The sequence below is a fragment of the Pelodiscus sinensis genome, chromosome 3, assembly GCF_052426305.1.
Source record: "Pelodiscus sinensis isolate ZL-2025 chromosome 3, ASM5242630v1, whole genome shotgun sequence".
NCBI lineage: Eukaryota > Metazoa > Chordata > Testudines > Trionychidae > Pelodiscus > Pelodiscus sinensis.
In genome coordinates this window covers 20523606-20549968 of record NC_143054.1, presented here as the reverse complement: position 1 = coordinate 20549968, position 26363 = coordinate 20523606, and the positions used below count along the sequence as shown (strand labels likewise).

The 26363-nt window shown below is 43.5% G+C and overlaps 1 protein-coding gene across 10 annotated transcripts in view; it reads right to left on the bottom strand.

Moving 5' to 3' along the window:
• PUM2 (pumilio RNA binding family member 2) overlaps positions 1 to 26363 on the bottom strand; it is a 129995-nt gene that overhangs the window by 25516 nt on the left and 78116 nt on the right. For 9 of the 10 annotated variants that reach the window (XM_006137572.5, XM_075923436.2, XM_075923435.2 and 6 more), the window contains 5 exons: positions 23978 to 24114; positions 14854 to 14992; positions 8368 to 8511; positions 6995 to 7276; positions 588 to 824 (listed from right to left, as the gene is read on the bottom strand). In XM_006137572.5, the coding sequence (XP_006137634.1) occupies positions 588 to 824; positions 6995 to 7276; positions 8368 to 8511; positions 14854 to 14992; positions 23978 to 24114 (939 nt within the window). The remainder of the gene's footprint in view (positions 1 to 587; positions 825 to 6994; positions 7277 to 8367; positions 8512 to 14853; positions 14993 to 23977; positions 24115 to 26363) is intronic. The other variant, XM_014580846.4, reaches the window with a different exon arrangement.

Here is a 26363-nt window from a genome sequence, read left to right as displayed (position 1 = left end):
ATATATAATCACTTGATTTTCTTTATCTCCTTGGTGATAATTCTTGATGTCCTAGAAAAGTAGCTGAACTCAAGGCAGCAGACCTATTGATTCAAAATGAACCTTTGATACATTCAATATTGTGATCTTTGCTTAAGTTTTTCTCCTAATATTATCGTAACATATGATAGTGAAAGTTATTTCACGATCAAACAATACACTTGCTCATATTAAAGGGTCTTTGATAAATGCAAATTATACACTCAAAGCACAAAAAATACACTTTTGCCTGTTGAACATAGTAGAAAGGAATATATACTACAAAAATGAGTTGTATTATTGAGCATTAGACATTCCTTTCTACTTTTCAAATATAAAGAATGGCAGAAAATCAAACTATTGGCTCCATACTGCAAAATGCTGTGTGCTCTGCACTGTGACATCAGTGAGAGTTCCAGTGCACTTTGCAGCTTTCAGGACTGGGCCCTCTAATTAAAAACTGTTTGACAGCAAAGATAGCGTGACAGCTTTTATGCAACATACAATATTTTACACATATAGAAATACATACACACATACAAACAAAAAGGGTTTTGTTTTGTTTTTACCTAAATGCAAACTGGATGAGGATCCATGTGATGAAAGTGATGGCGGTGGCGTAAGTGAATGTCCTGGAGTTTGGCTTGGCAGAGGCATGCCTATTGGACTTGGAGAGGAGGAAAATCCCAGACTATTGTAAAATGGCTGCCCTATGGGTGCTAGGCTGCTACTAGATCTTTTGTACAAGTCAGAGCTAGTAGACAGAGAATCTCTCCTTGTGGCACTACTACTTGCAGAACTGCCAACTGAAGAAGAAATAAAAAAACCCTAATTACATACAGTGTCAACTGAATAAAACCTATCCCCAACTACAGCTGGGCAATAACAGATGTGATCACAATAATTAAACAATTGTTATGATAAATACAATTACTGTGGTAACCGTACATATTTTTAAATAAATCACAAATGGGTATACACATACCACAGATAAGGAAGGAAGTGTTTGAGTCATTGCCAAATCTTTTGACATTTAATGTCTGACTTTTTACAGGTATACTATAGTACTATGTTTTAATGTCCTGGCTTCATATGATCTAGTGATGCTGAAAATATGGTCACTAATATCTATAAAAAAATTCCCCACATGAAATAATTCAAATTGGTGCCATTTGGTTTTAGGAAACAGACTGGATAAAATAAAACTATTTGTTTAAAATCTGAGAAAATAATGAATTTCCTTCACTTTTGCCTCAGCTGTTACTGAACTTCTCTTTGTCACACACCTCGTAGAACTGTGGAAACCAACTGGCCACACTAAAAGTAATTCTGCTACAGTTTTCAAATTCCCTGAGAGAATTGTTGGCTTTCAAAGACAGAATATTTTGGAGGAAGATCATAAAGGGATATAAATTAAAAAGAAGAGTAGGGAAGCACAGGGTGGGGTAAACAAAATAAACTGAGGAACTGGGGACAGCTTTAAATACTACTGTGGTACTGCTTGACGGTAAATTATGGATTAGAAGTTTAGGCTAAATTGTATTAGTGACCAACAGGTATATTGCCCAGTATTACCAGAAGGCTGATTAACTTTCTAGGATTAATTAAGGGATACATATGAATTACCATTTTACAAATTTTAGAAACTAAAAAATTCTATATTATGAAGAGTATGAAATGTTAAAACAGAGTTCCTGTTTTAATTTTAGAACAATTCTAGAACACTGGTGTACGTAACTAAGGTTGCTGGAGTTGCAAAAATAATGAGCACATCTCCAGTTTAAAAAGGACAGGATCAAAGCTGACAATTCTAAGCCCTTACATATGTAGAAACATAAAAACAACAGATGGGACTGGTAGCAAGGCCTACTATTAAGGTTACTTAACACTTCTTAAGACTGGTAGCATCACACACTACAAAATCCTATTTTTCAGTTGCTTTAAAGTTTACCAAACTCCACCGGTTTGGGCTGAAATTTTCCTTGCTGCATTCCTGCCTTAAGCTCATGTCTTGAAAAATTTCATTCAGAACAGTTTGGCCATTTCAGAAAGTTTGGCGCTAGTGAAGATTATGTTTTACTAATATTAAATTCTGTCAACTTTTCTTTAAAGACACTCTCATATCTCCATGGTTTGGAGCAGGAACTTGAAATATGGCTGGCCTTTGTGTCAGGGATGAGCCTTTTGCTGTTCCTGTAAAAATTGTCCAGATTTGTTCAAGTTATAAGCCTTTGTGAAAAAAGAGTTTGCTTATGCTCAACAGAAAACTGAGAAAAAGTCTACAGTAGGCATACCCCCTACCCCCATAACCAAACAGAACTTTCTGGGCAAGAGCAGCTCTGGACAGTTGCATGCTTTGCCAGGACTGGACACCTGAACTGACAGTATGGAGACTTTCTTCTTTGCTCTTATGGTCTCTTGCTGATGGGCCCAGACACTGAATGGGACAAGATGACTTGGACTGGGAGCTGACTGGCCAAGGAGAAAGAATCAAGGGAGATCAGAGGAGGTGCCAACGTGGAGACTGGGACAAGGAATTGGGGGGGCAGAGACAAGACACTGACACTGGAAAAGGAGCCTAGGGACAGAGACATATCAGACAAGGAGCCAGGGAAGTGGGGGGTATAGAATGGGACTGGACCTGGCTGGGCAAGTAGACTAGATAAAAGGAGCCACGGGGAAATTATGAAGCCCGGAATGAGAAGCGTGAGGAGGGAATGGGTCTAAAGGTACCAACCTTGCTGGTGAATGATATGGGTGTCAACTTTATGCCATAAGTCAGAATTTTGGGTTTTTTTAGCTGACTTTTTTAAAAAACAAAGAAATTGCACACAAAGAACTACATTAAAAGAATGTTATTAAGGTTGCAAATGCAAGCCAATCAAGAGTCAGGAAATGCCAGAATTAATGTTAATAATAATTTGGCCTCCTTGGGAGTATGCTTTACAATACAATCTTTAATTACATTACTACATACTATTTTCCAAAAAGCCTGTTTTTTTCAGTACACAGAGATTTCTTAATGAAGTTATTTAATTTTTTTTCCTTTTACTGTTCAAGAAGTGTCCCCATATTTTATTTACTATTCACAATTTCCTTACGGGCTACTCGGTGGCATTTCTCATTATTGTATCTGAGTGCTTCCTAGGAATGTCAATGTGTAGACGACTACATGATTAACCAATAAGCCTAGGCTTATCAGTCAATGCTATCAACTACACGTACCCTTGCTGCCTCTGCCTCAGTACCCTTTTAAGCCAGCTTTCCATGAGCACTGGATCCGCCTCCCTCTTCACCATCCCCATCTTGCTGCCTCTGATAGAGAGGCAGCAGTGTGGGGGAAAAGGGGGGCAGGTGACAGCCAATATGCATAAGGAGCCAGCTTTTACGCTGGCTCTCCACACATGCTAGTTCCGCAGATCCACCTGTCCCCCAACCCCGCTGCCTCTAAAGGTAGGGTGTGTGTGTGTGTGTGTGTGTGTGTGTGTGTGTGTGTGAGAGAGAGTGTGAGTGTGAGTGAGAGAGAGTGTGAGTGTGAGTGAGAGAGAGAGAGAGAGAGGCAGGAGCCACCTGCTCTCCCCCATGCTGCTGCCTATAATAGAGGGGAGGGGTCGGGCGGGGGGGATGGGTGACAAAGGCTATTCTGCAGCAGCAGCCACTTCCCGTCTGTCACCCTTGTCTGTGGGGAGGGGTCCAAGGTCCCTGAGGACAGAGGCTGCTCCGCATCCCATGGAGCAGCCTCTCTCCATGGGGAGCTCAGATCACCTCCAGGTAGAGGTGGCAGGAGCAGGTCTGCATGGGGAGCTGGTCTACTGGGGACTATGAAATAGCTGTGTAACCACTAAAATTTGATATTACATGACTATCCAATTACATGGTATCTAACATCCTTAGTGCTTCCCAAATATTCATGAATTTACCCTCAATATAGCTGAGAGATGAGTGTGTGTATTTCCTTCAGTTGCAGCTGAGAATGAACTTCTGCAAATTGGATCCCAAAGTCTCAAATCCAGCCGCAAGAAACTAAGGAACAATTAATTATCCCCCGTGAAAAGTCTGATTTAAGTGACTTGCCCAGCAACACACAGAACCGCTGTGGCAAATGTCTGAATAGAATCCAATTCTTCAAGGCATCATTTAACTGCCTTCACCATGAAATCATGCTCTCTCTTTTTGCATTCTTCTGCCTCACTCACTATATATCTTCTAACTTCTGCAACAAATAAAAGGTCATACAGAATCTCCATTACACAACCGTGATTCACCCCCAAAGGCAGATCCATCTAGTGCACTGAATAAGGCAGGGGTCATGAGGAGTAAATAGGTCATGATTGCATAATTAAAAATTGTAGTTAATGCATGAGCACAAGAGGCCTAAATTAAGGGTGCACAAGCAGCCTTAATACTGAGCATTTCTTAACTAAATGCTTGAATTTGCAATTTTAACAATGATCTTTCAATGTAGGTTTGTATGCCTAATTTAGATATGAGAGCAGAGGACAGTACAATTCATTCAATGCCTGCCTCTGTTTGTACTATTTATTTCCCAGCTAGGCAGCTAAGATATTAGGTTTATCATAGATTTTTTTGGGAGCGCTAAATTAGATTTATTTATTTATTTATTTAAACAGGAAAGAGCTATATTTTTGCCTGTCACTCTTCTTTCTTTCCTTGGCTATGTCTACACTGCTGGCGTTTGACGGCAGAGAGCATGCAAATAAAGCGCTGATTAGCAATAGATTATGTAAATGAAGCACGACAAAATGCTAATCAGCGCTTCATTTGCAAACTCTCTGTCAGTAAAGCTGGCAGTGTAGACAAAGCCCTTCTGATTAGTACCTGGCTCTTGAAAGGTACTGAGCTGAACGAGAGACAGAAGCCACGTGCTCTAACAAATCAACTATTAAGCAAATTCCCCCTTTAATTTGTGGCAGGTAAGCACTAACAATTTTACAAGGAAGTAGCTGTACAGTTCAGTTATCTATGCTGCTATTAGTATTTTTTTTTTATAAAAAATGACAGTTTTAGGTAGCAACTTTTATCCTGAGAGTTCCACAGTACTTCTCAAAATACAATGCTTCTCTCCTCACAAAGGGCTGCCCTGTCAGTAAAGTCAGCTGAGATAACCATTGTGAGATTTCAGCATGGGGGCTGCGGCCAACAGAGACTCAATAGGTTAACTTTCAAGACATGTCATAAAGATCATTTTTGCTTCAATCATGGGCAGATATGTGGTTGACATTTATGGAAATTGTGATCTTGTCTTTATCTTATAAATTTATATATGCATATCATATATGCACACAGGATTAATTTAACCAGCCAATAAAATTTAACCAAATCTGGAGTAGAATGGGGCTGTTTAAGGCCATATCTTCACTCACTGTATTGGAGATAGATCTTCCGGCATTTGATTTAACAGGCCTAGTAAGACCTGCTAAAATCAAATGCTGAGGATAGCTCCAGTCGGCACTGGTACTCCTCACAGTTGTGAGGAGTAAGGGAGGCCAATGGGAGCGTTTGTTCCCATCGGCCTCCCTCTGTGAAGATGGCACAAAACTCAGCTCAAGGTAGCTGACTCCAGCTACGTAGCTGGATTTGCATACCTTAACCCAACCTTCCAGGTCTAGTGTAATTCATGGCCTACTAGTACACGTGAAGATTATGGAGTGGCTTAGCAGAGAGATGTACCATTAAAAGTTCAGTAATAGGAATGCACAATTACTTTGTAAACAAGGACCATCTATCTGAAAACACAACTAAATATTATTTTTAAAATAAAGGGGCCATATTTAGGTGCTCTTAAAAATTGGCATAATTAAAGGCCAGAGTGTAAGCTTTGATTCTGGATTTCCTGGCTTCAATAGTTTTATCACAATGAACGTTATTCATATTCTTTAATGCAAAACAATGTTGTGACAACTTGTATATGTGCCACACTTAAAATACTAAGTGTATAAGCTCAAAATTTTGCCCCAACATTTATTCATTTGCAAACTGTTAGTGTACTCTAGTGATGTTATTTTTCTAAAATACACTTAGTAAACAAAGCAGTGCGGTATTTAATAGCTAATGGATGCATATAGCTGAGGAAGAGATTTTCTACAAAGATAGTTCAGTTTACAGTTTCTAGAGTTTTTGAATAAATGATTTCAGCAGGAAAAGCTACTTTCAACTTGCTCTTATGTAAATAAAGAGTATGTATTAAGCTTCTGCTATAATTAAAAAATAAGTCAAGAACATTATGTCTCTATCGTATAGTGTTTTTCAAAATGGAAAATTCAATTTTGGGACACTGTGATAATGATCAAGGCCACAGCACTGCCAAAAATTACAGGCAAGCTTAACTATACATATCAGAGTAATCCAAATGAAGTCAATAGGACCACTCATGGGTATAACGCCTTTCAAAATGACTACCTATGGCCCTTTAAAATATTTTGTAAAGATGAGCACAACATTTGATATGGGGGGAGAGGGGGGGGGGGTGATGCTATTTTAATCAATACTTTTAAAATAAAAGAAAATTTCCAGACATAAAAAGTGACTTACATATCAAGAGCAAAACCTGAAAAAAATGGGCTAATCAATGGTTTTATAATATTTTAAATCATAAAATGCAGTTATTGCCTGAGAAACTACCTAAAAATAAATACACAGGAAAGTCTAGACTTGAGTACAGTTCTTATTTTAGGAAAGTAATTGTTTTTTTTGAGAGATTTATGAGCGAGGTGCATTTTTAATACCTTGTTTAGTAATTTATTAAAAGAGGAGAACAAGTTATTTCTTATACAGAAAGGCTAGAGGATCAAGCAGACTTTTGCTCTTCTCTCTAGATTATATAGCTATTTTTGTTTTAAAACCCAAATAACCTATTTTTCAAGCTATTTGGAAATGAGTGTGGACACAAGAGTCATGTATTTTTTCCTTAAAGTACAAATCTCATAGAATCTCCTCACTATATTTAAGAACCTACCTGATGAGCCAAATCCACCAAGTGCAGAGCCGAGAGCTGCTCCTAAGGAGCTGCTACTTCCAAAGCCAAGAGATGTACTTCCTGGTTGGCCAGGACCATGTGAAAAAAGGGAACTGCTCTGGGAGTTATTGGTCAAAGAGTTACTGCCATAAAATGAATTAGACTGCAGACTACTATTTGTTTGCTGCTGCGGCTGTTGTGGCTGAGCACCAAGTGGCCGAAATAGACCGTTCGTGGCTCCCGCGAGATTGTTTGCTGTTCCTCCAGCTGAAGCTGCTGCAGCTGTAAGACACATGTTTTCAATCATCATAACGGCTCTCTATAACATTTTGACCTTGCAAATGGACTATTCAGATCTAACCTTATGTTCATGGATCCCTCCCAGAGAAGCAGATATGCACACCTTCAATTAAGGACTAAAATATACTTTGCAATACTATACAATCTTGATTATCCAAGAGGAAAAAAAACCGACAATTCTATTTTTGGATAATTAAGGCTGTGGGAAATTGTCAATGCAATTCAGAAATTTTCAGTGTAGACAGACATGACTGTGTGCAGAATGTGATTTTGGTAATTATGGTTGGGATAACAGCGTTGTAGCTAACATTAACTGAAATATTCCTTCATCTGCAACTGTTAAATATGAGCTCCGAATAAAAACAAGTGGCTAGAGAGGGCCATAACAGTCTTTTCTGAAATTTTCTGCAGGTTCATTTTATCCATCTGGTGCCATGAATTACAATTTTAATTTTTACAGGAGCAACAAAATGTACAATGTGCTAAACAAACAGGAGCACCAGACCCTACAACTAATAAAGGGCAGAAAACCGAACCAAATTTTTTGAAGTCATATTACACTCTCCCTTTCTTCCTATTATTCTTTTTTGTACATTTAATCCTTGCTGCTTTCTTCATGGGGACCCAGGACAACCCATAACCGTCTGCCAGGCCGAAGTAATGAAATGGTGCTTCCCTAAGAGAAAGCATCCTTTTAGAGACTGATGGGAAGTGCATGTATATGCATGGGGAGAGGGGAAGGAGCGAATGCACATCTTTGAGAAGCAGCAATATTTACAGGGAGGTGCTTGTAATATGTGTGGGAAGACGGGGTGAAAGGGAAAAAGAGGGAGGGAAGCTAACCTTTTGAAAGCAGCAGTATTTGCAGGGGTGTACCTATATGGGGAAAGGCATGAAAGAAAAAGGAAAGTAGAGCATGTATGGCATATCTTTTAGAACCAGCAATCTTTGCATGGTTTACATAAAGGAAGAACCATAATTAATAATCAATATTCCTCAAAGATGATTTGAGTGAGAAGTTTCAATACAAATTTGAAAAAAACAACCCATTGTATAGCAGATTTAATACTTACCTGCTTGTGCTGCTGCAGAACTAATTAAAACAGGAGTTGAGGCCACCAATCTGACTGGTGCTCCAAGGCCAGTTCTTGCTCCAGGGCCTACTACTAAGGCACCAGTCTGATCATAATAGGCAGTGGGTGCTAGTACTTGATAGCCTAGACAATATAAAATAAAACATTTAAAGTAAAAACATTTGTTTTAGAGAAAAAAAAGCATCGGTCAGCATCTCTCCTCTCCAACAATTTCAATGCTAACGAACAAACCCAGAAGACAATATTTTTGTAATGTTCCCCAAGTGCCAACTAATTTTCAGGTTGAGCTAAACAGCTAGAAAACCATTTTGAAAATACTTTCCATATATACACACTGGAAAAATGTCAATGAAACTGGGAAGCTCTAATATTGTACATCCCAAAATGCAAGCGCTTAAGCTGCCCCAAATTGGATATTTATTTTGAAATAGGAAGCCTATGTGACAGTGAAGTTTAGAAGAATTTTTCCCCCCCCACTTTCAGTGTTAAATAGCAGGTTTCTGATTCCAGGGTTTAAAGAGATATAGTGGCAACTATTTGCCATAGCTGAGTGGAACCTTCTAATGTATTTTTTTATTACATTTTAAAAAAATATTATTTTTCTTCCATTCTACCATTATTTGTGTATAAGTAAATAGAGAGAGCACTAAAAACACCAACTCTTGCCCCCATCACTACACACACATAAAATTAATACATTGAATTGGGAGTGGGATTAAGTGTTTCTTGCATTTCCAGACAAAACCACATTTAAAATTCACTCAAAAATATTTTGGGAGAAAACTGTTACGACAACACAACAGGTGGAAATATTAAAATTAAAATGACCCTGTCTTAGTCAGTTTCACTTTGAAAGAGAAAATATTTTATCCTCCAAATAAAACCAAATAAGTTTGTATCATTTTCATTTTGTTAGCTGGTGGGAGAGAGGGGAAAGAAAGAGAACAAAAAACAAAAAAAAAAACTCAAAATGAAAGAAGAAGAGAAAACGAAAGGACAAAAGAAAATTGCAAAAATAAAGGAGGCATGAACAAGAGAGCATAGCCAGGAAAAATAGATTTCCTCCTCTCTCCAAACCACACCACAGAGACAGGAAAATACAGATACTTATAAACCTACATCCACTATAAAGGACCTAATATTAAAGAGTCAAAATAAGGGCCTCAGAAATGGAAAAGGGAATTGTAAGTATGTAATTCCTGAAAGGAAGCGGTAAGACAGGGGGGGAAAAAAACCAATTGCTTTATTTTTATTTCAGTATATAAAGTAAAACCAGAGCATTCATTCCATTTGCAAGCAAGTTGGTTCAAACTGGGATGACCATGCTGTGGCCCTTTTACAGTTAAAAGTGCAGCTTGTGGCCCCCATCCCCCTGTCCCATTTTCCACCTAATAAGATGGGGGGAGAGTTCAGGGCTTCTGCCAGATGTGACCGGTGCCTGTTGACAATGGAGTAGCGCAGCATTTCCCAAAGTGTGGTCCACAGACCAGTACCGGTCCTTAGAAAAATTATTGCGCACAATCCTATTTATGTGATGGGGTAGCAGCATACCGCACTGCCGAGCGTGGCGAGATCTGGCGGGTGCTAGGACCCAGGGAGAAGGCCGGGCACCATGCGCACCAACACAGAATGCCCAATGCTGGCTGTAGTTGGGGGCTGGTGCCAGCTGATAAGACAGCCAGGACTGGTGTCGGGGGGGAGGGGAGAGAGGAAAACAACCCGCCAGACAGGTATGGAGTGCCAGCGTGGGCTCCCAATGCTGATCTTGGGGTTCCAGATCAAGTGAGTGCTCAGAACTTCTGCAAACTTAATGCCAGGTCAGGTACCCATAAGATTGAGAACATAAACTTAATGGGTGGCCTCTAATTGTAAGTCACTTGAGCAGCATCATACTGTAACAGGGATAAAATCAAAATCTTTAGTACAGTAGTTAACTGCCTAAAATCATAGTACAGGTTGGACCTCCCTGGTCCAGCACCCTTGGGACCTGACTGTTCCCGGAAAGGGATTTTGCCAGACCAGGAGAGGTCATATCTGCCTCCCCCTCCCCCACTCCCCAGTTCTGGACCAGCTGCTGGCCTCCTGGCTAGTTCCCACCATGCCACCAGCCTTGTTACCCTGACAGTCCCACCATCCCCCTCCCTGCTATGCCAGGCTATCCAGCTCCTCCCCAGCTCCCTGCCACAAAGAGCCAGAGTTCCTGGCCCCACCGCGGAGAGTCAGGAAGCCCAGCCACCAGCCCTCCACTGGGAGACTCTGATCCTGGAACATCCATGGACCTGCCGAACCATGGGTGTTGCTGGAGCAAGGAGTCCTGGTTTACAGAGGTTCAACCTGTAATATCTTCCCTCTTTCTGCAGTCCTTTCACTTACTCCAGACCTTTCAACTCTGTAACAAATAATACAAGGATCCTAGAGACTACAGCCACATTCACTACAATTTCAATTCAATCCCAGAGCAAGTTCATCCTGTACACAAATTAACACAGAAAACCGGTGGGGGGAAATAATGTACATTAAAACTGTAAATTGAAGATGGTACAAAACTGCTGAATAAAGTTGCACTGAGAATCTTAATTCTTGCACTTTCCAATTTGAGTGCTTGACTTTGCAACCCTGATGCTCATTTGACATCAGAAATTACATTTTTAAAGAAACTGTTTAAAAAGCAAATTAAAAAAGAAAAATCCACCATGGGGAGCCATATAAACCCCCAAGAGGATTATCAAACAATTTGGAACCTAGGATTTCAACACATACCTCCACCACTGAAGCTACAAGAGGAACCCTGAATAGGTCTGCTACCAGCAGACTTATCTTATGAGAGACACATTTTGTAAGTGAGTTCCCAAAGCTAATGCTAGACAGTAAAAAAAAGTTACAAAACTCTGGAACCTGAGGTTCAGTTCAAGACTGTAGGGAATGTGCTCTGCAGGTTATAAATTCTTTTGCCCTACTCCTTTCTGCTCCTGTTGCATGGAGTATGTCATTGTCTCCCACCCGTCATGCACTTCAGTCAGGCTGCTTCCTACTCCTCTTCCACAGCACTGTGGGAGGGAGGGAGGGAGGAACTCTCTGCTCTCTATTTCAGTACCTGGTGTCACTACAATGCCAAAGCACCCAGGAGGGACAATTCAAGATAAATCCTGTTCATCTCCTGGACTAGCACATGCTCAGTGCGCCTCTGGAATCTTTGCAGGATGATGATACCAATTAATACAAGTTTGCATGAAGCAAGTGTAAACAATTTTCAGAGGCCTATAATTCAATCAAATTTGGTCAGATTTTCAAGGGGCAACAGAATGTACCTCCTACTAAATATTGAATACCAGCTCTAAGCCAAGAAAGCACAATGGTTTCTCAACTAAAGAGGAGGAAACACTTTTCCCCCCAAAAGCTTTGACAAAACAATGCACTTCTCCCTAACCTGGTTCTCAGCGTTGATGGAAATGTTTTTGTTGATTTTTTTTTTAAAATTCAACTTGAGGAAAAAACCCCACAAAAAATGGAAAATTTCCAAGCTGTAACGGTTCAAGCTTGAAAAAGTTATAAGCTATTGAAAACTGTATAATGTAAAGTGTTAGACAACCTTAACTATAGCCTGTGCTGCCAGCTCCACCCTCAAAACTACCATGCTGCCACAGACTTCACCATTAAGATCGCTGCTACTCATACGCTAGAAAAGGGTGAGGCTTTCTGACTGAACTCCGCTTTAGTGAAGTTCTGTAAAGAAGGCACAAAATTAGAAATGATACAAAATGCATGGTCGAAAAATACTTCTAACAACCTGTTACTATACATATTACTAACATTAGTAATAATTATCCAATGACATGTCTTCTAGTGAATTTTGGTATGCCACAATAAAAAAATTTTCCAGCACTAGTAAGGGAAAGGTTACTTATCTGTACTTGTTTATTTGAATCTACTGTCTTTGCATATCAATACTCCTGAGATGATGCCAAAACAAACAGTTAAAAAGCAATGACTGCAGAGGATGCACATGTGCACTTCACATGAGCATCTAAATAATCAACTCTAGATGAATTCTGTATATGTATTTCCCCCTAGTAAAAGAGTATTTGGGAGAGGGATAGGAGCAGGACAAGGTTGTACACTTAACACAAACTTGGAATAATGGTAGAAATTTGATTTGTCCTTTTCATATGTGTTCATTTTTTTTGTATCCTTTCGTATATATGGTTGTGACAATTTCCTTCCACTATTTGATCTGAGGAAGCGGGTCTGGCTCACGAAAGCTCATCACCTAATAAACCATCTTGTTAGTCTTTGAATTTTTTGTTGGAATAATGGAACATTAATATCTGAGCTTAAAAACTACTTTGCATTTAAGATTCACTAAAACTGCTGACCACCTTGGTGTGTTGTTTTCTACATTATATCCAGGTGTGAGAACAGACTGGAGATATCTAAGGAAAAGGAATAAGAGGATGCAAGATGCTGCTATTGGCATTTGTCGGTCATCTTCTTGTCCATGATCTCCAGCAGTTTGCTAATGAATGATTATTGGCTAGAGCAGTGGTCCCCAACGCGGTGCCCGCAGGTGCCATGGCACCTGCCAGGACATTTATTGTGCGCCCGCCTAGTGACAGGGCCGGCCTGAGCCATTCTTGCGCCTCGGCCCCCAGCGCATGCGCGGCCGCCGCCCCCCAGGCACACGGCAGCCCCAAAAGTTTGGGGACCATTGGGCTAGAGCATTAGTGTCAAGAGACTGTTTTCTGAGGAAGGCCTCAACTAGGGACAGTATTTGAGATCTGCTTACAGTTAAATCTCAACCTTTTGTGATGTGTAAATGATATACACCTATAAAAGGCCTCAGCATTACTCGCTCAATCTCATTAGACATAAGTAACAGGGCCGTTCCTAACCTGCTAAGAAGATCCCATTAAGTACATCTAGAACCTTAGAATGAGACACAATACAAACTATTTCCTCCTGCCTTGATATCAAGACCATCCTGCATCAGATTTCAGTGAAAAAATGACAGTTCACAAACAAGAGAGGATTCAAATTGGCTCTCCTATGCCCCTTCCCTCTTCATACAAGATCTTGCAGGCTTAGACTGGACACCTCATCCACAATCAGAACATGGGTAGTGTTGATTGAGGACAACACATTAATCATGATGTGAAACTGAGATCATGGTCAGACTTTATCCTGTGAATGCACCACACCCGAGGCTGCCCAATTTTTATCTTTTAGATGTTCTGATATGAGCTATATTGTCTACACAGTAAATAAGTGTACAATTACCGTGGCTCTGCCTATAATTAACTCAGAACTTTCTTGGCTTTGTGCTTTCTAACAGAACTGATAGCTTTACAAAACATACTAGAATACAAATAAAAATAGAAAAGAAATTACTAAAAAAAAATCAAAAGTAACTTGTATTTGAACTGTTTGATTTTGTATTCAGGATATGTTTTCTACACTGTACTTCCATGTTATGATTCAAAAGTGTAGAAAATGTAGAAAAAATGTAATAAATAATAGAATGCCAATAGAAATGTGATTAAAACTGTGATTGAGAGCCCTATTACTAATTTCTCTGATGCTTGTTTACTTGCTACTTCTGTCAACTGAAGGCAGATGATAGCACTTTCTATAACTAAACTAAGAACAACAAAAGGAAAAGCCTCAAACATGTTTGCACCGATATGAGGACAAGGAGAATGGTTAATTTGTTCTGGCTCATGCAGTTGTACTAAAGTTCCAACACTGTTCAACAGCAGTTAACTTTTACTGACATGCATTGTGCATTTTATCACATACAAATAATGAAAATACACGAGGATGAATGTTTTCTCTAAATAAAAGCTATTAAGCGTACACTATTTTACTGAGGAGAATCTAACACTCTGGAGACTGAAAGGTTAGAATATGCAGCTTTGTTTTAGTTATTTTGCAAGCTTCATTGGTACCAAAAATGCTGTAGGCATTTCAAACACATCATCCTTTACAGAGTTAATAAAGCAGTTTACTTTTTTCTTCTATTTTAAATTCTCCATTTCAGCACTGTTAAAAATTATATGGTAAAATATTAAATTTATTCTGCATTAAATAATTCTTTAAGCATTAAAACTCAGGATTGTTATTGTAGCTAAGTGACTAACAACAGCATTCTTTCAGAGCTGCATATCTATGGGGCATTATCCACTTCTAAGAGGTTTTAGAAGTACTAAAAGCTAAATACATGAATCGCAAAAACACATTTAAAAGTATGTAACATCTTAAAATAAGCTGCAAAAAAACCCTCTAGTATTTGAAAAAACGTTGTGCCAAGATTTTATCCCAACCAAAACAAGCAAAGTTGTACAGAGATGAGTGCCAAACAGCCTATTACAAATGTAACAGGATTTTAAGATACAATAGACTTTACTTCTAATAAAACCAGTATTTTAACTCAAACTGATTTTTATTTTCCTTAATCCATCATTTATATACCTGGCATGCCTGTAGCAAGACCCTGACCAAAAGCCAAAGCTGGATTTGCGGCCGCAGCTGCTGCAAGTGACTCTGCCTGTTGCCCTTGCTGACCCTGATTGGGAGTAAGAGGGCGCTGACTTGCTCCAGCACGCAGAACCTACAAAAGACCAATATGATACTATTTTCTTAAAAGGTGAGTGCAAAATCAATTATATGCTATAAAAGGTGTAGGACAGCTGGTTTGTGTATTTATTGCTTTTTAGCTCTGAGTTTAGTTTTCTGAATACCCCAACATAATAATTTCACGTGCATAACACAAAAATATGACAGGTATGGACTATCTGGGTGAAAGTAATGTAGCACAAGAGACTTAGGTTCAAGGATTCCTTTGGGTCTTCTGCTATTCAGCACAACAGAGACGGAGTATATTTTAGAAAGGATAATGAGTCTAGAGGAAAATAAAACTGTAAAAAGTCCTCCAGAAGTGAATTTGGAAACATCTATGAATCCTGACAGGTTATTAACTGAAAACTAATCCTTACCTGACAAGCGCACAAAAATATATACACCATTCAGGTTACCCTCTAATTTTTTCCATCTGTGTGCAGTATAAATTTTGTTATGTGCACCAAGGCACATGCTGCCAACTGTGGTTGCTCTGCTAGTTAGCTGGGCAGCACCTGAATCTCTCCTGGGCGACCATTTAAGCGCTCAACTTACAGGGAACACGAATATCATTCTTTATCCTCACATTCTGGCCATTGAAAATTTTTATTCCTGAATAATCTGTAATTTGAAAGAATGTACCTTATTCTTTGAAAATTTACCAATTTCAGTCTATCAATACTTACCTAACCTGTCCCATATCCGTACACATTCTTGATTATCAAATCTTATAAGTTAACTAGATTTTGTTTCAGCTTTATATTTTGTCACTAATTTGACAAAACAGCACCTTCCACATACAACTTTCAGAAACAAAAATGCAGTTTAGTTAGTGTCTTAAGTCTGTGCAATGCTGCAAAAAAAATATCTTTTAAGTAAAGTTGTTATAGGTTAAATCAGTTGTTCCCGAACATTTTAGTAAGGCAACACACCAAATGCATTTTCACTTTTTGGGAACGTTTTTGAGAGATGCACATATACACACACAAATATATAATTACTGCATGTGAGGCACTATCACACGACTGTGAAGCACCATTTGACCTGCATACTTCTTTCCCTCCTGTCCTTAATCTGCTTAATCCTGCCTCCCCAGCCCTTTTCTGCTCTCACTCTCAAGACATGCTTCCTCTCTCTAGCACCCATCAGTCCCCCACCCCTCCCCCCCTTGCATGCTGCTGACTGTCCACTTGTTGGCTCTGGCCACTTTTGTCCTGCTGCTGCCTGGGACCTGTTCCTTGTACTGTTGCCCAACGCTAATAGAAGAGAGAATATACAGGTAGAGTACTTATGGCAGACATGGAAGGAGGAAAGGGAAGAGAGGGGACTGAAGGTCTCTGAAAAGCACTGGTGACTCTCATAGATCTTCCTGGGACCCACTATTTGGGAAACAAATACTCATTGAACAAGTCAGAGAAAAAAATTCTGCAAGGAAGAAAAATACTCAGCTATCAAGATGATTCATCAGTGACAACTAATGACTAGCAATTGCTTTAAATGGAAGAAAAAAAATCCAGTGATACAGGCTTCTAGGGTAAAGGTGCAACTCTGGAATTAGTAATGATCGAAGGCATTCCATCACAAATACTCACAGAATGAAAGGGATTTTAAACAAAAAGTCATAAAATAAAGCTTTATATAATTAAAGATTAATGGAATTAAAGTAGTAAAAATCTCATTGCAATAATAAAATGACAAGAGATTAGTTTCAGTGATCTATTTTAGTTATTGTTTCTTCTTGATTTGTGAAAGCAAAAATAAGCCATAGCAGAGCACATCATCTTCCTGTTACAGAGTAATGTATGTGATAAAATTAGTTTTTGTAAGAGTGTGTGTGTGTGTGTGTGTGTGTGTGTGGTGGGGGGAGGAGATGGTTACTTACCTTTGTAACAGTTGTTCTTTGATGTGTTGCCCATGTTCATTCCACATAAGTGTTCACGCACTGCGTGCATGCATCGTCAGAAGTTTTTAACTGTAGAAGTACCCAGCAGGGGAGCCCCCTGGAGTGGTGCCGCTATATGGGCTAACATATACCCTGCTAGCCCACCACCCCCTCAGTTCCTTCTTACCGGTCTACTCTGAAGAAAGGGAGGCAGGCGGGATTTGGAACGGACATGAACTCATCTCAAAGAACAACTAACGAATGTAAGTAACTGTTTTTTCTTTGAATGATTGCTCATGTCCATTCCATGTAGGTGACTTCAAAGCAGAAACCCCCGGAGACAGGATCGGAATTCTTTCAGCTAAGTGGAGTACAGCCCTACCCAGAGCTGCATTCCCCCTAGCCTGATAGGCCAGTGTGTAATGATTGACAAAAATGTGGACCAAAGACCATGTGGCAGCCCTAAAATATCCAGTACAGGGACCTGGGCCACAATGTCCATAGAGGCCTGTGTCCTAGTAGAGTGGGCTGTAAGGGGAGGAGCTGGCATCCCAGCCATATCATAGCACTCCTTAATATACAAAGTGATCCACGATGAGATCCTTTGTGCAGAGACTGGCTGCCCTTTCAGCTGTTCTGCAATCACCACAAACAGCTGTGGGGACTTCAAAAGGGGTCTGTCCTGTCCAAAGAAAACATTGAAGTTCTTCTAACATCTAGAGCAGTGGTCCCCAACGCGGTGCCCGTGGGCGCCATGGCGCCCACCGGGGCATTTGTGTGCGCCTGCCGACAACCTGGGCCGGCTCCGCCCCTGGCGCACAGCACACAGGAGGCACCCTCCCCAGGCACGCGACACACACCAGCGCCGGGTGCGCGGCGCTCGGGCGGCCTCAGCCCCGGGGCATATGCAGGCGCTCGAGTGGCGCCGGTGCCGGACCCAGGCGCGCGGCTCGGGCGGCGGCACCGGCCCCGGGCCCATGGCACAAGGTGCTCGGGCGGCCCCAGCCCCGGCCCTGGGGCACATGCCAGCACCGGGTGCAAGGGCATCCCAGTCCCTTGGCGTGCCCCCGGACGTGTGGCCCTGCCCCCGGGTGCCCAGCGCGTGAGTGGCCCCACCCCCCGGGCGCCCGGGAACCTCTAAAGGTTGGGGACCACTGATCTAGAGCGTGTAAAGCCTGTTCCTTTCCTGAGGCTTGGGGTTAAAAAAAAACAAAAAAAAAAACAAAAAACCAAACACCTGGGAGAAAAATGTCCTGGGAGAGATGGAACTGAGACACCGCCTTCGGAAGGAAGGTGGGGTAGGGATATAACTTAACCTTATCCTTAAAGAACACTGTATGAGGGGGGGTCTGAGGTAAGGTACGAGGGGGGCCCGATGTGATAGCCACCAGGAAAGGCACCTTCCAGGAAAGGTGTAGCAGTGAACATGTAGCCAGAGGCTCAAAAGGAGGTCAAGTCCAGGTTGAGGTTCCACTGAGAGAGAGGCTGACAGACATCCAGAATAAGCCCATCCAATCCTTTCAGAAACAGATGTACCATGGGGTCTACAAAGGGTGTCTTGCCCCATGAGCCCAGGTAGAAAGTGGAGATAGCCTCTAGGTGCACTCTAATTGACAAGGAGGGTAGGCCTTGGACCCTGAGATCCAGTAAGTAATCCAGGACCAGCGGGACCTGGGCATCCATAGGTGAGACCCCTTTTTGGGTAGCACAGATAGAGAAGTGCTTCCACTTAGCCAGGCAGGTGGCCCTCGTAGATGGCTTTCTACTCTCTAGCAGGACCTCTTGCATGTGCTCTGAACACTGCAGTTCTGCCACTGTCAACCATTCAGCTTCCATGCCATTAGGTGCAGGGACCGCAAGTTTGTGTGGAGAAGCCTGCTCAAGTTGTGCGTTATCATGTCTGGGTCGAGCGGGAGAGCAATCAGCCTCTCGAAAGAAAGGCTCAGAAGGGATGTGAACCAGTGCTGTCTGGGCTATGCCAGTGCAATGAGAATTAGGGACCAACCCTCTGAACTCCCGAACCCACAGGAGCACCTTGTGTACCAGCAGGAAGGGCAGAAATGCATAAAGCAGCCCCTTGGCTCAGGAAAGATTGAGTACATCTCCCAGGGACCTCCAACCCAGCCCCATGAGAGAGCAGAACCTGGGGCACTTCCTGTTCTGTCAAGCTGCAAACAAGTCCAGGAGGGAAAATCCCCACTTGTGGAAGATTTGGAAGGTCACATCCCCCTTGAGAGACCACTCATGGCTGAGAAGGACCTGTTGAGCTGGTTTGCCAGAGTATTCTGAGACCCCAGGAAGTAGGAGGCAACTGGGTGAATACTCACCGATACACAGCTTCCAAAGTTGTAGGGCTTCCTCACACAGGGGAGGGGAATGGGCTCCACCCCGTCTATGTAGGAAACCGCTGATGTGTTGTCGGACAGAATAAGAACTGCTTTGCCCTGAGCCAGGGGAGAAAGGCCTGACTAGCGAGGTGGACTGTCTGCAACTCCCTGACCTAGATATGAGGAAAGACTTCCTCCTGTGACCACATACCTGGGGTCCACATGTTGCTGACATGAGCTCCCCAACTGGTGTCAGATCTGTCCGTGGTCTTCGGGAACGCCAGCATGTCCAGGATGGCTTCTTTGATCACCAGAAACTAGGACCTGGGGAAGGAAGGGGCCGACGTAAAGTCCAGGCGGGTGCCCACGAACTCTATAACCTGAGTGGGGACCAGGGTAGATTTGAACACATTCAGAAGTCCCAGGGTGATGTGGGCCAGCACCTGATCTGAGGAAGGGCCCTGGACAAACCAGTCGCCCAGGTAGGGAAATACTTGGACTCCCTGCTTCCTCAGAGTGGCGGGGACTACAGCCATACATTTTGTAAACACTTGGGGAGCCATGGAAAGGCCAAAGGGGAGGACAATAATGGTCCTGGACCATCGTAAAACGGAGGAACCAAATGTGGTGCAGTGCAAGAGACACAAAGAAATAAGCATCCTTTAGATCGAGGGCAACGTACCAATCTCCAAGATTGAGGGAGAGAATGATGGACGCTAGAGTCACCATCTTGAACTTGGCCTTCGCGATGAAGGTATTGAGTTCCCTGTGGTCTAGGATGGCTCGGAACCCCCCATTGGCCTTGGACACCAGGAAGTACTGGTAGTAGAATCCACTTCCCATAAAACCCTGAGACACCCACTTCAGCAACTCCTAGGCTTAGGAGCTGCTGTGCCTCTTCCTGGAGAAGATGCTCGTGAGATGGGGGTCCCTGATTAGGGACGGACCAGAGGGGTGAAAGAGAGGGAGTGAAGGGAAGGGGATGGCATATCCCCTTTCTACCTTCTCTAAGACCCCTCAGTCTGAGGTTATTGACTCCCAGGAACGGTAGAAAGGGAATAGGCTAGGGGTGGCCAACCCGCGGCTCTTAGAAGAAAAAAATTGCGGCTCCTGCACCCACGGCTCTTCAAGGGGCAGGTGTGTGAAAGAGCGCCAGGGGGTCACATGCATCCTTCAAAATGGCCACCATTCAAAGGGTAATGCCTACCCTATTCTTAAAAGGGCAGCATCCGGGTCATCTCGCTCCCCTGGCCAAATGCTGCAGCTGGGGCTTTTTGTTTTTTTCCCCTCTCAAATTTTTTCCCCTAGGCTCTTTGCGCTGTATCCACCGCTACTTTGACTCTTCGTCTGTAACGGGTTGGCCACCCCTGGAACCGAAGGGGTGAGACTGGTAGGGTGTACTCAGGCATACCCTCCAAACCCTTGATTGGGTTTTTTGTGACTTGTTGGAGGGGCCCTGGCCCTGCCCTGAGGCAGGGCAGGAATGGTGCCTGTTATTTCTTTCATTCCTGTTTCTCCCTCTATGCTGGGAGAAATCTGGTTGTGCGCTCTGTTAGGAAGGCCTAGGGACATTCCTACCTGAGAGGGAGTGACTCTGGGGAGCTGGGGTATGGATCTTGAGGGATTTTAAGGTGGCCCGGGTGCTCAGAGAAGAGGGACGGCCCCTTGAACGGGAGGTCCCAGATAGTGTTTTGGAGCTTAGAAGGCACTCCAGACACCTGCAACCAAAAGCTGCGGTGCAAGACCAACCTCATGGCCATGGTGTGGGCCATCACATCAGCTGATCAAGAGCAGCCTGGAGAGCAGCTCGGGAAACCCTGCCCTCCTTAAAGAGACATGAATACGGGATGAGATTCCCTAGGAACCAACTAGACAAAATTTGTCCATAGCAGCCCATGTGTTGAATGCATAGCAACTTAGCAGGACTTGCTGGTTTACTATGCAGAGCTGTAGGCCCCCAGAGACACAGGCCTTTCTGCCCAGAAGGTCCATCTTTTTAGCATCCTTGCTCTTTGGCATGGCACCTGGTTGATCTTGCCTCTCCTGGTTCATCCCGCCCCTGGACAACCAGAAACCCCGAAGGCGGGTGGGAGAAGAGATGATCATTCCCTCCTGTAGTACAAATGATGTGCTCTCAATCTTTTTAATCAGTCAGTGGGATGGAAGCCGGGATATGCCAGAGGGCCTTTGTGATCTTCACTGCAGTCTTGTTAATATGCAAGGACACTCTGGTGGGGGTGACTGAAGAATGTTAACCGTGGGGGTCCGAGACCTTTGGCACCCTCTCTGCCTGTACCCCCAGACTCTGGGCCAGGAAACTGAGGAGATCCTGATGGGGCCTCAAGTCCATGGAGGGGTGGGCCCCACCAAGAGCTTCATGGGGTGAGGAGGACAAGCCTTTTACGCCCACCACCTCTGGGTCACAGACCTGCAAGGGTGCCTGGAAGGAGGCCACTATAGAGGACTGAGCAATGGATGGCCTTGTCTCTACAGTGGGTCTGGGGGAGGATTGCCCCGGGGGAGCCCTGTACCCTGAGCAGACTGACTCCAGCCTAGAGGGGCTTGCTCCCTAGCTCTGGTGGTAGGCCCAGAGGGTCCAAAATGGCCACTAAGCTGGGGCCTGCAGTCATGGCAGCCAGGACTGCTGCTGCTGGTGGTGGTGCTGTGGTTGCGCCGACCTGCTGAGGTGCCAGGACCAGTGGCAGGAGTAGGATCAGTGTCATAGCCATGACCTCGACCTGAAGTCCAATAATGACCAGAATAATTCTGTCCCTGAATTGGTCAAATACTCAGAAGTCAACCAGTGTGATGCAGTGGTAGTGGCAGCTGGTAACCTTGAGCTTGGAGAGTGCCAGGCAATGGACTCCGGCTTCCCTTGGTGCCAAGGAGGAGGTAGAGCCATCGCAGGGGGTGGTGCTAGTCCACTCGACATTGAGGAGCCAGAAGCTGGAAGACCAGAACCCGGGTCACTGCTGCGCGGGGTCCCCTGCATGGGTGCCAAGTGCATGGGTCGGGGCGGAAACTGAGGCCGGTGCCATCACCGGAGGCAGTGTTGCACCGACCCCGGGGTCAAAGTCAATGGCACTGGTGTTGGGTGATGATGCCCTCTCACATCCAGTGCTGGGTGCTGTGGCCAAGGACTGGTACCGTCTGATATCGTGCTCCTTGGCTGGACCCAGTGCCGAGGTCAGACGACGAGGTCAGCTCAATCAGGTCTCTTGCCACCCCAAAACTGTCTGGAGTGGAGGGCATATGCCTTGAGAGAGACCTGCCCTAGTTATGCTTCCTCTTCTTTTGGGGCACCAGGGACAGGGACCGGTGCGGAGGACTACACTCTGCTGGAGAGGCGCATGACTGGCTAGGTGCCTCCTGCACTGAAACTGCTGAGCTCTGGATCACTGGTGCCAGGTCAGACACCGGAGCTGGGCACAGGGCTGCCTTCACGAGAACAATTTTCAAGCGAGACTTTCTTTCTCGTTTAGTATGCAGCTTCAAACCGCTGTAGATCTTGCATGCCTTGGATGGTGGGCTTTGCCAACTCACTTGAGACAGCTCTGTGGGGATCCCCACAGGGCATAGGCTTCAGCACTTCTTGCAGGGCTTGAAGTCTTGGGGCCGAGGCATGCCCCGCTGGACGCACCGGGGACACGTGCCTAAGTATTTCTTTGCTAAGTACTACACTTAACTATTAACAACTAGATAAAAACTAACTGAATGAGAGAAAACTGCTAAGAGGCACTTGCAGAACAAGAGCAAAAGCACAATCTAACAACCGTCACAAGCAGCAAGAAGGAACTGAGAGGGTGGAGGGCCATCAAGGGTATATATTAGCCAATATAGCAGTGCCATTCCAGGGAGTCCCCCGTTGGCTCAATGGGTACTGATAAGGGAAAAAATATCCAACGATGCATGCATGAACACTTACATGGACTGGACATGAGCAATCAATTGAAGAAGAAGAAGGAGAATATTTTCCAATAAGAGGAAAACTACTAGACCTACTAAAGCAAAACTGTACCATGCTGCACCATCATAAGAACTTCAAGAGGATGTGGCACACTAACCTGTTTTTTTTCTGTTGACTGTTAAAATCATTTAATTCTTTCTATGAATGTTTGTGCTAATTATTCATGCAGTGCTAGTTACAAAGGGCTCGTCTATGCTTGCAACAGAACAGCAGCACAGCTTCTGTGCCACTATAAAGATATAGTGCAGACTCTACTACTCAGAGAAAAGGTTTTTCCTGTTAGGTTAATAATCTACCTGCCTTACAGGTAATACCTTTGGCCTAGCACTATCTACACTGGGATTAGGTTGGCTTAATTATGTTACGTTTTTATGTTATGCTTAATTATGTTTTGCACCCCTTAGACACAACCTATCATCAGTGTAGACTAGGTCAGAGCATTAAAATCCATCTTCAGTAAGCCATAGCAACTCAGATGAAGAAAAAAAAGTTAATGTAGGATTGCAACAGTAGACAAACAACAAAAATAAAGATTAATTATGCAGCAGGTGAAAATCAACAGATGCTGATATAATTGGTAATGTTAATGAATGTAATGAGAACTACTCAAATACTAACTAAAACTTTTTGGCATACAGACAGCTGAAAAGCACAAGAGAAAGTCTGAAGAGTGACATACAATTTTTATTTATAAATCCAGCTGAATTCTCTTTTAAAAAACTGGTATTTTGAAGTGGCAGACTTTATAAGAACAAACCTTAAAAATGAAATACTGTTCCTCTGCATGAAGAATGTACTTACTTGTTGCTGTCCTTGTGCTTGTGATGCTGCCTGTTGATTTGCTGTGGTGTTTGCAGCTGCGGCTTGCTGCTGAAATAAATTGGCTGGATATACCCCCCATGGAACTCCATAATACTGAGGAGGGACCACAGCTGGACCTAACAAAAACATTTTTTTAAATTTACTGTTCATCAAAATGATTATTCATACTGCAACAGCATCTATACTGGGAATGTAATAGCGTAGTTGATTAACCGATTAGCAAAAACGTATAGGTTAATGCTACACACATTCTCTCCCTGCTCCCCGGCAGTAAATATTTTATCAGGCTGGCCAGCAACCTGTCTCAGTCCTGGCTAGGGTTGCCAGATGGTTTCAACAAAAATACTGGACACACTTGACATTACATCACAATCTACATTACATCTTATTTAGAAAATACCGGACAGCTATATTTTCTCATTTATATTTTCTCAATTTGTTTCCCGAAAAGAAAACTCAAATACTGGCCTGTACGATTCAAAGCCAGACACCTGACAACTCTAGTCCTGACTTGTGATGGGTCCCAGACCAACTGCAGCTCTACATTTAAAGTGTCTTAGGAGCTGGGCAAGCAGGCAGACAGCCTCAAGTTTTGGCTTGCGCTGGGTCCGGAGCACAGACTCACCCCGCCTCAGACAGGGGCTGGAGCATGGGGTGACAGGCAGACAGTCTGTGAGGGGAGCTGGTTTATAAACTGGCTTCATTTGCAGACCAGCTCCGGTTTGGCAAACCACACTGCTGCCTCTGATACAGTGGCAACAGCGCGGAGTGGCAGGGGGACTCCTCAGGTGTGGGACCGGAGCACACTGGCTGCCGTCCCCGTTCCCAGGGACTAGAGTAGTCAACTAACGGATAAGAATTCATGAGGCTAATAGACTATTCAATTAACATCCCTAATCTATACTGTAGGGATGTTAATTGTTTAATTTTATAAACGTGTAACTGCTGAATTTTTTAGCAGTTACACATTTACGCACAGGGGGCTGGCTTAAAAGCTGGTTTCCTGAGTGCACTGGCTCTCACCTGCTCCCTTTGATAGAGGCAGCAAGGGGTAAATGCATGTGACCATTAGGATTAACTAATGGAGCCCAGGTTTATCGGTTAATTGTGTGATCTAGGGATGTTCGATATTGTGTAATTGAATAGTTGTGTAACGGCATAAAAAAATCTTAGTGGTTACATAACTATTTGATAGTCCCCGAAAGCTCGGCCAGAAGCCAGTGCACTCACTGCCCCACTCCTGGGGAGCCCCCTGCCACCCTGCAGTGCTGCCTCTCTATCAGAGGCAGCAGCGCATGGTGGTAGGCAGGAACCAGTCTGTAAGGGGAGCCAGTTTAAAAAAACTTTTCTCTGTCCAAGTTCTCTGAGGACACAGGATGCTCAACAGCAGTAGCCTGTCCATGGAGGGGGAGAGGGAGGTGTCAAGCTTACCTCCCTCACCTCTAGCTCCCTATCAGAGGCAGAAGTGTGTGTGTGGGTGGGGGGAGGGGGGGGGGGGGGGGGGGGGGGGAAGAGAGGTCGGGTAGATCTGGTGCTTGTGGGGAGCCAGCTTTTAAGCTAGCTCCTCAGGGGCACCAGCTCCCACTCCCCTCCCCACTTTGCTGTCTCTAAAACAGAGGCAAAAAAGGGAGGAAATGAGTGTAGTCTACAATTTACTGATAAGCTCAGGCTTACTGGTTAATCATGGAGTCTCCACACGGTGACTTCCCTAGTGTAAATGATGGGTACACACTAACACCCCTACTCTACACCTTGATCAGGATTTTAACTGTGCTGTGTTAGATGCTTAATGAACACCACACAAAAGGCATCATCATCCCTGATACACATTAATCTACTTTAATTTTTTATAAAGAAAACTTGCCTTGTAATTGTCAAGAGATCTTTTGTTCAACCACTTTACCAAACAGTAGCTTATACCCATATCTTGATGAGGAAGAGCAGTAATTACTTTCTGGACACACTATATTCAAGCTATCTTCTATAAATACATTTATAAAAAGGTCAAGAAATGTTTAACAGCTATTTTAATAAATGGTTAATCAACTGTTCTAGAATGAACTCTAGAACAGGTGAACTACCATCACAGCTTATGGCAGGGATGGGGAACCTATGTTTCTGTGGGCAGATCACTCTCCCTCTCTCCCCCCCCCCCCCTGCTCCCGCCATACACGCACCTTTCCTTGATCTGGTGTATCCCAGCAGAGGCTCCCCGCTGCAGCAGAGGGAAGCAGCACTAAAGCCCCTGCATGGCTGGCTCTGCCTGGTTCAGGGGAAGAAGCGGCTCTGTGTGTTGTGGTTCCCCCTTCCTCCAGGATGAGGGACTGGCAGTGCAGGGAATCATGTCCAGTAAGAGAGGAAGGGG